Source organism: Plectrocnemia conspersa, unplaced genomic scaffold, assembly GCF_051122295.1.
Source record: "Plectrocnemia conspersa isolate PC_06_02 unplaced genomic scaffold, ASM5112229v1 ptg000012l, whole genome shotgun sequence".
Taxonomy (NCBI): Eukaryota; Metazoa; Arthropoda; class Insecta; order Trichoptera; family Polycentropodidae; genus Plectrocnemia; species Plectrocnemia conspersa.
The window spans coordinates 14,826,222-14,840,608 of record NW_028277176.1 but is presented as its reverse complement, the minus strand read 5'-3'; the positions used below and the strand labels follow the sequence as shown (position 1 = coordinate 14,840,608).

The 14,387-nt window shown below is 28.4% G+C and overlaps 1 protein-coding gene across 5 annotated transcripts in view; it reads right to left on the bottom strand.

The window, feature by feature from the left end:
• The window catches only part of shakB (Innexin family member shaking B), a 49,839-nt gene extending 36,943 nt beyond the window's left edge, over nt 1–12,896 (bottom strand). For 2 of the 5 annotated variants that reach the window (XM_088200301.1, XM_088200300.1), the window contains exon 1: nt 598–791. Coding sequence is in view for 1 of the 5 variants with exons in the window: in XM_088200304.1 (XP_088056430.1) it covers nt 7,868–8,039; nt 8,107–8,240; nt 12,769–12,822 (360 nt within the window). In the remaining 4 variants the exon portion in view is untranslated. Of the gene's footprint in view, nt 1–597; nt 793–7,867; nt 8,040–8,106; nt 8,241–12,768 lie in introns of those variants that run through there. The other 3 variants (XM_088200304.1, XM_088200303.1, XM_088200302.1) reach the window with 3 other exon arrangements.
• Nucleotides 12,897–14,387: the final 1,491 nt, after the last annotated feature.

Below are 14,387 nucleotides of genomic sequence, written 5' to 3'. Positions count from 1 at the left end.
GGAAAATTTCTTAAGTTCTTAACGTATGCATTGTTTTTTTACAAAATGTAGCTACTAAATAAGAATTCATCTTAGAATACATTCTTTCTAGAAGTTATATTTAAAAGACTCAGATCACAATTATACTTTAAATGTTTTATCCTCAGGTATTTTAATTGCAACGTAACCGATCTCGACTGTGCAAATAATACACAAACCGAAATATTTCCACGTTCCTAATTTAATTTGATACAACATCGAACAACTTTCGCTTTGATTTTCATCGCCCGTGCCATTTGATTGGCACGCTTTTCTTGCACATTTACCTTTGATACTATAACCGACACATTCACAAACATACGCAACATATATTCCAGCATAAATTAATTACGGCATCACTTTTTTTATTTTATTTTACTTCAATTCCTCGTGTGTATTTATTTAAAACGGCTATGTTTATGTTTTGGCGTATTATGAATCGGCCAAATATACAATCGTTCACTGATGCGGATCTGGATCGTTTGCGCGGATTTTTTTAATAACACATATTTAGAACTGTCGATTCTCGAGATCGGATTTTAATTTATGATTTCGCCGTAGTGAATTATTGAAATGTACCGCATTGGAAGAGGGTGTATGAGATGGTCACTTTTTCACTGACAAGGCACACTTTTTGGAAATTTAGAGTCCGGACGCCGCACGCGAAAGGTGTTAAAGTGAGGACGCCAGGGCCGCAACAGGGGCGTCTTGGGCGTCGGGCGAGTCCGTGGCTACTGCGGCTATTTCTGGAGCTTCTTGACGCTGCTGCCAGACGCCCAACCAGGGCCAGTGTTTCGAAACATTTCCATGCACGCCGGAAGAGCGGGAAAAGTTCGGAAAATGGAGCTGGACGTCCGGCCGAAAGAGCCCAAAGCTCGGCCATGAAATGAACGAGAAACCCCTTTATACAACGACGGGTATAGGGTTCAACATAAAAATAAATATCAGATAATAATGGCATTGACTGAAGTAAAGATTATTTTAATAAAAATAAGTATTAAGTTAAATATCTTTTCAATAATAAATATATATTATATTTGGCTAATAATAAGATTGATTATTATCAAAAATTAGCAATCATTCATCATGATTATTCACTTCAGTCATGATGTAGCATAAATACTTTGATAATAAATCACACCTGAATCGATAACCTTTACCACCCCTTTTTGTTGGTCAGTTATCACTCTTGGTAAGCACATACATACATTATACCCTCACAGGGTTCTACGGAAAAAAAAACTAATGAGAATAAATATATTTTTATATTATAAAAAAATTTTATATTATAAAACTTATTATTCACATTAATATTTGTATACGCAATATGCGTAATAAAATTAATTCAACTTAACATCAAAAATACTTTAATTCTTAGAGAAAAGGGTAAAATATTTTAACGATGTATTTAATGCATAATGACTATTGATTAGTGGTTCTTAAGTTTCATTTAACTATTTTGTATATTTAAGAATATAAACTAAAAATAAATGCATTTGATAAATGTATTTAATTTGGTACATTCTAAAATAACTATATATATAATATAATACGTTTAATGATTTTATATTGATATTATATACGTCACATAGAAACAATACAAATAAAAATAATATTCGGAGTTTCATCAGGTATTGTTAAATAGCTAACTATTTTTTCGTTCTCAATTAAAATAATCATAAAGTAAGTTTTTTGCCCAATAAAATATTAAATTATTTTTAATAGTAATGAAAAATGTATTTTACATTATCATTATTATTTTAAAATAATAGTAATAACTTTAGCATATATGATCGTAGACTTGCGACTTTAAAAGCATTACTTATATTACGAAAAAAGGGTTAAAATATTAATTTAAGATTGTCATATAATTTCTAAAAATACATTAAAAATATTTTCGGGTTTCAAGATTTTTTTTTAGTGAATTTTATGAAATCCATCTTGAAATAAGTAAAATAAATATTTTTTGTGTTGTGTTTGCTGATTTTGCATTATTTATATTTAAAGATATTTCTTAGAATTGTAATTTTAATTTAATTTCATAAAAAAAATAATTAAAAAGTATAAATATATACGTGGTAAAAAAATGTAGCATCTGCTTTTTTCCCAATTAAATTTTTAATTATTTTTGCTTAGAGATATAATAATTTCTTCATCATACAATTTCATATATTTTATGAAGGTTTTCTAAAAACGTCGAGTAATCCTGATTGAAATATTATTTTGCATTTTTAATTTTAATCTTCTGTTGTACCTGATAGGCGTAAGCCCAATGCGTTACAACAGGGTAAATCTGGATAAGGTCAATCAGACTTAATGATTACATACGAGCATGTATTAAGAATTGTTGACATCTATATAAATAAATATAAATTATTCTATATATTATATTAGTTTATAATCAATATATGTCACTTAACAGCCTGGGCCACATAAATTAAAAAATGTATTCTGCTGCGGTGGCTCCAGCCCGCAGTATTTGGATTACAAATGTAGACCTTACGGACTACGCTATTTTAATATTTTTATGTTCTAAGCCTTTTAATTGAAATATTAATAATTAATAAAACATAAAAAGTATTTTACGATTAACAAAGTTTTACATCAATTTTTTTTTCTATGTCGGTCAAAAAAAGACTGTGTAATTTTGCAATTCCTATTAAATCAAGAGGTTTGCCGATTTCTCAAAACTTTTCATATGGCTTTTCTTGTAAAAAATATTTTTTATAAATATTTTAAATGTTTTAAAACCGCTGTATTTTTTTATACCACTGCATAAGATAGGGTGGGTCCGTTCCAGATATTTTAAAAATATGACATTAAAAATAAGACATTATTAAGACTTATTCATTATATGATTTATAACATGCTATCGTATATAAAAAAAAAATTAAAAAATAATATGATTAGCTTACGTTTCCTAGCAGTAAAATACAAGTTTCCCATTAAAATTAGGCTATTAAACTGAAACAGTGTTACTACAGTAAACTTTTACAAATAATTTACATTATTTTATCTACCATTGGTAGCTCATAAATTTGTATCATAGGTGTTTACAAAACGTTCCATCGTAATTTTTGAACTCCCCAATATATTATTTTTATGCAAAACATATCGAATAAATATTTGCTTTTACAAATCACGCTAACGAGAGAATCTCGTAAATCGCGTAGCAGCAAAACAACACCGAAAAACTTCATCGATAAAAATGATATAAAATACAAAATCGTGTCATCGGTGGCGCAGTAGTTAAAGCGTCAGATTTACGACGGTTCCGATCCGATTCTAAATAAATTATTGAAAGGCCGGATTATGCGTTTACGACCCTTACTGTTTATAATAATAAAAAGCATCGCGCCCATATCTCGCTGACAAATCAAGGGAAATGAGAAACAGGAAAATTGTGACCCAATTGAAGAAGGATGCAGATTTCCGAAGAGACCAACAATAAAATTTTATCGACGGGATGCGAGCTAAATATTTATGCAGTTTTATCATTTGCTTAGAGGTGCAGACTGTGAGGTTACATAATAAATGGCCATGAGAAGATTATCTCTTGATTTTTTTGATAAGGTTGTGATTATTATATTTAATGATTAAAACTACTGTATATTTTCCGCGTTGCACCGAGTTTTCAGCTGCGAAAATGCAATTTTGGTACTGACTAGCACGCGGCGATTTTCTATCGTTTTATAAGGGTTCCATTTAACAAATGCACGCTTCTCAAACTATTAAAATAAATTTGAATTAATTCTAAAATAATAATCCTATTTAATAAAATATTATTTTATTAAATAAGTTGAAATATAACTAAAGTATTCTAGTAAAATTGCTTTTATTTTTATTCTGACATAATTTGTATTGATAGACGAATTTAGGTATGATTTTTTCATTGCATGTGTTGTTAGTTATTTTTCAGATGTACATCAGTAACAATAAATTTGTAGAACGTGGAATTTAAAAATATGCAAGACAACAGATACAAAAATCAATGAAAATCCAGAATTTAAGTCTAATTAAGAGTAGCAGAAATAAACAATTTAAATCTATTTTATCTTAATATTTATTATATGTTTTAATGCTTAATTATTATACTTATATTATATATAATTTATTGTACATATTATACATGTATATGTGAGTCTTAAATTTTGCATAGCTACTCTTTAAGATCCTGCTTAAAACATAGGTGAATTTAAATTTGATCATAGTTCATAATGTTCAAATTATACTTTAGAACCCTGAGAAAAACATCAGAAAATAAGCTACACCCAGTTTAATATTTTCTCATCCATAATATTATATAAATGTATTATATTTTACATTAATTGCAATCCGTTCCAAATTTTTCTAGTGATGTAATAAAAAATAATTTTCACAAAACAGATTACCAATATTTATTATTAGTTTACTTTTATATATTATATTTCAAAATATGTTTTAAATGGTTTTTACATTTTCAATAGTGGCAAGGAGTAAAATAAATTTGCTTAGTAGTAAGATAGCTAAAATATACCAAGCTCATTAGAAAAGTTTATATATATCATTAACAGCTATGATACTTACTATATAAAAAATATGAATACGTTTATAAATCTAAATGTTAAATGAGAATACAGCTATCAAAACTGCCTTATAGGGACCGCCACAATAGTTTTCGATAAAATAATAATAAAACTATTTTTTTCCCCCGTACATTTATAAAGAAGCTGCGTTTTAGGGTACAGCCCAAAAAAAAACGAAAGTCAATAAAACAGCAGCGATGAGTCACTTGTTGTTAATTTTTTTTTTTAAACTAGTTCATTTTTAAAACAAGTTTCCGAATTATTTACAATTTTTTTAAATATTAAATATTATTGTACTAGCTTAATTTAACAGAATACCAAGTATTTTATATTCATTTTTAGTAAAAGATACTGACGGGTGAAAAAAAATAACAGGTGACTCACTTAAAATTTGCTGGCGTTTATAAGGTTAAAGAACGAAAGAACGTGCGCCCTCTCAAAGATAACTTTTACCCAATTGTAAATTGCATTGTTATTAAATTCACGCAGCCGATAAAGTAAGCACCTGTTCAATATAATTGTTTTTACCAGATAAAAACAAATCATTCACATCGGTCACGGAATCAAAGGAAAGATCGTTGATCTCCTCCTATTTCCCCGATCGTATTTAAGCAATAGCGTTTCTGAAACGTACTGCTTTGTTTCTGACTTTAGAATGCTTAAGAATACGACATAACAAATAATAAAAAGCTGCGTCCACCATGATCGCCAGAACAGACAGTCAAGTTAAAGTTAAAGATTTTACAACGCAATTTATAAAATATTGTAAATTTAACTAAAAAATAAACGCTTGTTTGTAGTACTAAAGCAGTACTACTAAAACAATGCTATATGTTATTATTATTGTAGTTACAATGGTTATAAAGAAGTAAAAATCAGTGCGTAAGAAATCTGTGTTTATCCTCTGTCTAAAAGTCTGTGTTTATCCTCATATTCCAAGAATATCTTGAAGCTGGTCGCCTTTTTTCGATTATTTGAAAACCGGAGATGAGAAATGAGTGTTTTACGACAAGAATCATCATAGAAGGCAGTGGTCATCCAAAGGTAACATAACACAACCTACCTCGAAGGTCGAGCTCACTTTAAAAAAAAGATTTGTGCATATGGTGGGATTTCAAAGGAATTGTGCACAGCAAGCTTTTATTTTTATCAGCTGGATCGTTTGCATAAAGCAGTAAAAAAGGCCTGCACTTGTAAAGAAAAGTCTAATAGTTCTACAGCACGACAATGCGCGTCTCAATGTGGTGAAATTTACTCATGATAAATCAAGGAACTTGGCTGGACGGTTTTATCTCATCCACCTTATTCTCCAGACCTTGCTCCTTCTGACTACTATTAATTTCAATCAATGCAGACTTTGTAAAATCGGAATATTTTGATTCAAAGCCTCCATTTTAAGCTAATATTTTTTTTAAATATAGAGAGGTAGAAGAAAAAATTATATTTCGAATCATTAAAATAAACATAACATTTCAAGTTTTTTTTTCTTCATTTAAAATCGACATTCAAATTGGTTTTACCTAATACTCAAGATATTTTATTTTTTACTACTACTTAGAAAATATTTTTATTTACATAGCATAATCATCCTTTCAATTTTAGTAAAAATACTTTTGAGAAACTCTGCAAAAGAGCGTGTTGCTCTGCATTACGTCGGTTAAGGCTTCTGCATACGAAAATCGTTTCAAACGCTCGCAGAAAATATCTACACCAGTTAGTTCATTAAACAAAATTTAAAAAAAGATTATACGATTAAACACAGTTTCCCTTAAAATACCATAACAAACACGTTGGTAAAAAAAAGCAATAATAAAAACGTTTAGAATGTTTACGTTCGGCTCGTTACGGCGATTCCATGCGGGCATATTTTACTTTGCAGTTTAGACAGTTAGTTTTAACTATATAAACAGAATTTAAAGGATAAAGACTGCAGATGTAACTACTAGTTTGGCCGAGAGAGAAAACGGCTAAAAAAATATTTTAGTTTATATGTATTGTATGTAACGTGTGCGAAAACGCGTTAAATTTTTATCACGTGCTCACGGCTCATATAAATGGAAATGAAAATATCAACACGAAATTTTAACGTGCGATTTTTTTTATATACGCATTTTATATTAAAAAAACGTTTTTTTTTTAATATATTATAATAAATGCAATTATATCAAACTTGATAAAAAATATTTTGTGATATATTATTATATGTACATTGTATATGAAAAAGCATATTTTAAAAATATATGGATAAATTTTATTTTATTTTAATTAAATTTAATTTTTCCGTTAAAAGCTTTCCCTTACTTCAATTTAGTTTCACTCTGCATCGATAGATCTATTTCTGAATTAAAAACAGATACCTACTTTATCGTCTTATTATATGTATTTTAAAGAGAATTAACTCATAAAAAATGTTACTTAATTAACTAATTATTTTATATTCAATTTTTAAAATTTTTTTTAATTTTTTAGCCGCAATAAATAGTAAATTTACTTTTAATAAATACTAATATATAATAATTTCATAAAATAAAATTATTAATACACTTCACAAAAATAGTTTTTCCACAAAGATAACTTGATGTATATGTATGTATGTATGTAAAATTATGTTACATACAAAACTTTTACTCTTTGAATTTTAAAAACATACGTATGTACATATAATCTATCGCACAAAATACAGTTTTATATAAATCTTCTATTTACTATGCATTATTATCTCATATAATTAGAAATTTAAATTAAAATAAAATATTTTTAAGTAGCAAATCAATAAAGTTTTGCAGAATAGCAATGATATCAATCTTACAAAAATCAATGATATTTTTACATATAATACTATTAAATGTCTATTGAAATAATCTCTTACTGTATTATTTTTCCTATTTTTTTTTTACTTAATATTAGTAAAAAAAATGAAGCAAGATTTAATAGCCAACAAATTTATTTTGTAAATAAATATCACAAAATCTAATTAGAAGACTATCGCATTTAAGTTATATTTAAACGTTTAATGTTATACCTACAAACCTAACAAAAAATGATACAGGAAATACCTATGCTTTTAATATAATACAAAAATAAACATTTTTATGATTCTAATTTTAGTAGCCATCAGTTGCAATTAATTGTTTATATGTAAATATAAGTTATGTTTATATTATACATGATTTTTAATATCAGTAGCCATTTAAAAACACTTCGATATGAGAAAAGAATGAATCGCAATCTATATTTCTTTAAACTGGGATCAGTCTAAAAATATGTATAAAGTATAATCTTACCTGCAAAAACAGCGTGAAAGCCACCCACTGGTAATATTTGGCGTAGCGATGGTTCTTCCCCATGCCCGAGTTGCTGACTCCTGGATAAGCTGAATCCTTGCCAGGAAGACCAGCCACCGTGAACGTGGAATGTATCCAACAATACGTGTTCAAAACGTCCTCTGGAATGTCTCTGTGAATCAGGAAAGGCATTCGTCATATTTTTTTTAAGACAAATATATAAATAAATATATATTTACCTGGTATGTATGCAGTCTATTGGATTTCCCACATATTGCCTAGTCGTGATAACAACCGAAAACGTTATCAATATTATTACTGTGGCGCTACAGTTGAATCTGAATATCATGGATTCTGTTTGAACTGGGTTCGTCTATAAAGAGGTAAAACATTACATATGTATCGATTGTGACGGATTATTTTAATATAAGATAGATATTCTGAAAGTAAAGATATAGGGCTATTAAAAATGAAAGCCATTTTCTACATTTCCATTTCCGCTAGGGTACGCAAGACGTGACGAATTTACAAGACCAGAGTTGAGTAAATAAATCTGTCATGAAATGTCACATATAGCGTGGAATCTTCTCAATATTTATGCTCACACCTTGTTTTTGAAATTTATTTATGAAAAAATATATTGTTACTATTTTCTTAACATCGATTTAGTATTAAATGACTGAAGATAACTTCAGCATATGATTTTAACTTGAAATAATATGCTGAAGTTTTCCTCAGAAATTGAATACTAAATCGAGCTTAAAAAAATTGTAGATTTTTTGTCGTCAAAATTCCTTAGAAAAATTAATATATATTTAAAATGAAATAATGGTAAAGATACATATTGCATAAATATTAATTTGTAATATTATTTGGCACTTCGATCAAAAGAAAATGTTACTTATGTATTATGTCATATATAAATAGTACTACGTGTATATATTAATATATCCACACTCTTCTTTGGATGCCTAAATTATTTATAACTATAGAAAGAACATATCAATAATAATCATTAATATATAAGCAAAATATATTAAAATAAATTAAATTCATTAGCTTGAACTTAACCTCAGACAATATATTTTAACCGCATTCCTGCTTGCTTGCCCTTGATTTTTAACTATTATAAAAATACATCCAAGTGATTTATTTTGTAAATAAAATTTAAAACATCGTTTTAACGATTGTCTTATATTCGATTTTATTGTTAAAAAAATTTTAATAGTATTAATAAATTTCTAGCTTTATAATGGCGCGGATTAACAAATTTCTAGACAGAAAACTCGGACGCTTAGTTCTTCAAGGAATATTAATCAAACGAGACTGCTCCTTGGCACGGAAAAACGTTCCTCTTTCATTTCTCTAAATGATCTACAAACTCCATGACGGAAAAGTAGAAAAATTCGCATATATCAGTAGCTTTGTTTCGAGCTTTCGCAACGAGTGTGGAAAAACGAATGTGTGTCAATGGCGACAGATAAGCAATAATTAAATTTAGGAGAACGCAAAAATATAAAGATTAACAATGACTATAAAATTCGTTGATCCACATTCAGGGATGTTTTTTTTTATTTATTTATTTTATACGCGCCCCGTCGACGAACGGTAGATTAACTGTACATAATTGGAATGTCGACAATTTCGGAATTGTGGTGCAATGCGGTGGGGTTCGAATCCCGAAGGATGAAACAAAGCGTGATTTGGATATATGAATAAATGATCTTCCACTTCTTCATTCACCCCTTTGCGCGTTAAAATTTAACTTTATTTGGTGATAATTTCATTAAATATGTTCGGGGCTGTTGTCTTTTCTTCTCGCTGCGTCACAGGGTGATTCGCATTTTTATAACATTGGATAAATTTACTGTTGAGCTTAACTCAAAAAGTCTAGTATACTAATATGCTTAATTATAAATGTATATGAGAGCTTTGGTATGATTATTGAATATTTATTTAGTTGGCTGTTCTGCGTGGTATTTTTATAGAATTAGATCTGATTGAATTTCTTCGTTTTGTATTTTAAAGTATTTTAAAACGACAAGCTTTTGACTAAAAGGACACTGTCAACACTCGATTGCCGACATGTCAACAGCGTTGGACTTTTGTTAAGCGATACAGTCTTTAGCGATTGAAATTCATATTTGTCTTTTTGTTTATTTATCTATATATTCCTAAATTTTTTTTATTTTCTATTTCATGAATAAATTTCCTAGAGTTTTTTTATATATTTATTATTATATGTACGACCTAGTTTGATTTAAATAAAATATCCAGATACTCCGTAACATTAAAAGAATCTGTGTATAATCTCTAATTCCGATCTTTTAGACACGATAGAAGCAGAAAAACACATAAGTTAATGAGCCTGGGCCCTGGAAAACTTCATGACAAAAATGGCATTTTATATATATTTTAACATCGAAATATAATTTCTTAAATAAATAACAATAGGTACGAGTTAACCCTTTCTATGCTACAAATAAATATAAAAATTAGCTACCATTGCGACATAATTTTTAAAATCATATCATGCGAAATATTTTAATTTGGCATTAAAAAATCTACTCATATTATTTATCTGATAATTAGTCATGTTTTCTTTGCTGCTCAGTGTTGCCATATAGTGAACTTTCAGTCTAGGTCAAAAGCAATAAAATCGTGCCATCGTGCCATTTGATAATATATATTAAAATAATAAGGGTTATTAAGAGACATATAAGAGTTTATTAAGGGACATTAAAAATATTGAAATAATCAAGATAACGATGATAGCGAAAATAAAGATGATATTGATGCTGTGGATGATTTTTCTTTCTGTATGACGAAAGTGAAAAAATTTGTGAATTTACTAATTCATATACATACTCATATACATAGATAATATCAATGGTGTTTTCTATAAATAAATCCACTGTACAAAATAATATTTTCAAGATAAAATAAAAAATATTTAGAAAGTCAACTGCTATTAGTGTCGGATGTAAAAACTGAAATTCTTTACTGAACATGATTTCAAGATTTTAAAAATTATTTTATGGTAATAAAAAAACTTTTAAAGATACTTTGAGTTCATATTTAATTGAAAATAGTAACATAAACTATTAACGTAATTGAAGAATGGCTTAAAATATAGGAAATTAACAATTGATATTTTTAGCTGGGATGATACAAAACTTCTCATTTAGCAATAAAATTATGTGAAATTAATGATAGTTTGAGTAAAGAGTTATTAATGGCAATGAAGGCTCGAATAAATGGTCTCTATTAGACTGCCTCACAAATGGTATTATGCCTTCAAAGAAAATACTTATTTTTGTAAAAGATTTAATAAGAAAATATAAAACTAGTACGACTGCAGAACAACATTCGTCTGAAAATGATTTAGATGATACAGAAGACGATACCCAAACCGAAAAGTTATTATCAATGGAAAAAGAACTCAATCAATATATAAAACAGACAATATCATACCGAACTATTCCAACCAATTGATCAGCATATCATTTCAAACTTCAAAAATCTTTGCACAAAATCACTATTTCAATGATGCTTCAAAATGACCGAAGGAACAAATCTAAATCTTAGAGACTTTTGTAAAAATCATTTCCTCAGCGTGTGCTGCATCAATAAAGCATAGGGTGAAGTTAGCGAGAGAACCCTCAATTCTGCTTGGGGAAAAATGTGACCTAATTGTGTTGACGGGTTTTCTTTTGACCGAGATTCTGCAATTATCGATGAAAATATGTCTTTGTGGAAGAACATGAAACTAGAGGTAAATGAGGATGATATTTAAGAGTTGCTGGAAGAACATGGCCAGAAGCTGACCACCGAATTAATAGATTTGCATCGCGAGTAACAGCACGTAACTACAGAGGAGATCTCATCTGAGGAGGAAGAGAAAAAGGCTAAGAAACACCTACATCAAATGAGATATATGTAAAATGTGGGAAACAATGTAAGCTATGAATCTATTGAATACAATGTCACATTTTTGTCAAAACCTTCAAAGAAATCAAATGCAAGTGTCATTGGATAGGCTCCTAGTCAATGCTTCACAAAAAGAAAAATATTTCGATATAAATAAAGAATAAATAATTATATTTTATATTAAATTAAAATATTATAAGATATACGTGTATTTTGTATGAATGTTTTTTTTTATTTGGAACGAATCAACCTAAGTTTTCATTATTTCTTATGGGGAAATTTTATTTTATATGCGAGAGTTTTCCGGAACGAATTATGCTTGTAAATCAAGATTCTATTGTACAATATTTATACATAGTTTTATATATAATTTATTATATATTTAGTAGATTTATAAAATAAAACAATAATTAGTCAAACAACGAAAGAATAAAATAATATTGAGCATACTTAATATATTTTGTATCGAAATAAAATTATTAAAAAATATTAAATATACCTTATAAATACAATAATAAAGTATAAATTAGAGATTCACTATCTCAAATTTAATACTTTATTCCAATACTTAACCAATTTGAGTTTTTATATATTTTAAGAAATATAACAATGTAACTGATAAAAATAGTTATATAACTACATCAACGAAAGCGAACTAAACTATTTTTTCTTATGTGTTACAATGTGGTTAAGTCATCTCATACATACAATCTATTGATAAACGCTTTAAAGTCTTTTACGCATCTTTTCTTCCCAATTTCTCAACTATACATATATACGATGAAGTCAAATTAGATGTGAATATATATTACTTTTGCAGCAATTGCTTAGTTAAAAAATACTAATTTATTAAAAATACTAAATTATTAAATCTAATTCATCTCCCAAGAAAACTGATAAAAATATGTGCAGTTTCAGACGAATTTTATGATAAAAAGTCTTGTTTATATACAAGTTATGTAAGTACATACAGTTTTCGCCCGGCTGGAGCTCGTCAGAGTGTAAAGGGTTGACAGGACATCCATGCCAGGAATGGGTGTCCTCGTCGCAGGGGCTCCGCGAGCGCCGCGTCTCGCCCTCAGCGGCGCCTCGCCAGCCCCCGCTCCACCCCTGCGGCCCCTTCTTGCCTTCCGCCCCCACAGTTGAGCCCCCTCTCTACAAAAAACCAACAAAAATATATACAGAGATTCAAGGCCGAAAAATCGCTACAAATCGACGTTTTCCTTGCATTACCAGGCGTTATATAGTGATAATATTTTTTAAGACTTACTCACTTGCTAATGAACACCTTGTTGATCTTTTCCACGACTTGTCCGTTGCCAATCGGTAGCTTTCCCATCGATCCTCAACCCGTTTCTGTGAAACACATATACTATATTTGTGTTAACACAGTCAGTTCGAGAGCCATCCATTTCATCATTATTCATAATTGAGAAAGAGATGGCAAGTTTTGGTTTAAGCTTCTATTATTAGCTCTAAAGCACACGATACGGATATACGTTTCATATACTTATCAGAAAAGTTAATACATACTACATTTGAGAGTATAGAAGAGATTGTGAATTCAGTACCTCAGTTTAATAATTTAGTACAATACAATAAGAAACATTGTATGTAAAATTTAGTAAATTTAAATCAGTATCTTCAGAAAAAATTGACAACATTATTTGTAAATTAAAAAAAGGAACCAGTACTGATGAATTAGATGTAAATATAATTAAATAAACTTACTAGGAACTAAATTACATTATTCAGTAATTAAAGCACTCACCGAAGGATAAATACCTGATAATTTGCATATTGCTATATCTATAGCTTGAGAAAATGAAACCAATTAGCATGTTCTCTTGTATAGAAAAGATGAAGGAAGAAGTAGTAATCAAACAATTAAAGGATTTCGTTATTTCGCAAAACATATATGAATAGCAATCGGGATTCAGAGAAAAACAGTGGTTATAAATTATTGGTTGTTAAGGATACAAACAAAATCATTTTAACAGTTTTATTTGATTTCAAGAGAGCTTTCGAAACAAAAGAATAATATTGAAAAAATGAGAGAATATCGGTTTAAGTGAAATAGTTTTAAGATGGCTTAATAATTATTTAAAAAAAAGCAGAAAGGTAAAATAAATTATGCGTATTCAAAAGAGAAAATAATATCTCACGGTGTACTACAGGGTTCTAAATAGGGACCATTGCTCTTTATATTATATATTATTGATACAATTAATAATATAAAAAATGTAAAATACAATGAGCGTAGTCTTAAATAAAAATAAATTTACTAGTTGTAGAAGTATGACTAAAAATAATATGTTACAAGAGTATTTTATAATAAATAAAGATGTACATAGATTTATTTCTAGAAATAGAGACAATTTAAGGATAGTTAGGTATAAGAAAACGAGTACGGCCAGGGGAATTATGTACGGAGGTGTAAATTTCTATAATAATATTCTTAGGGCAATCCGCAAAAATAAAACTGTAAAGGGTTTCCTAAATGTTATATAAAATCACATTCGTGCATTAAGAAATAAATTTACGTCTTATATTTTTTTATGTATGTTTAATTAAAATTTGTTTAATGTAA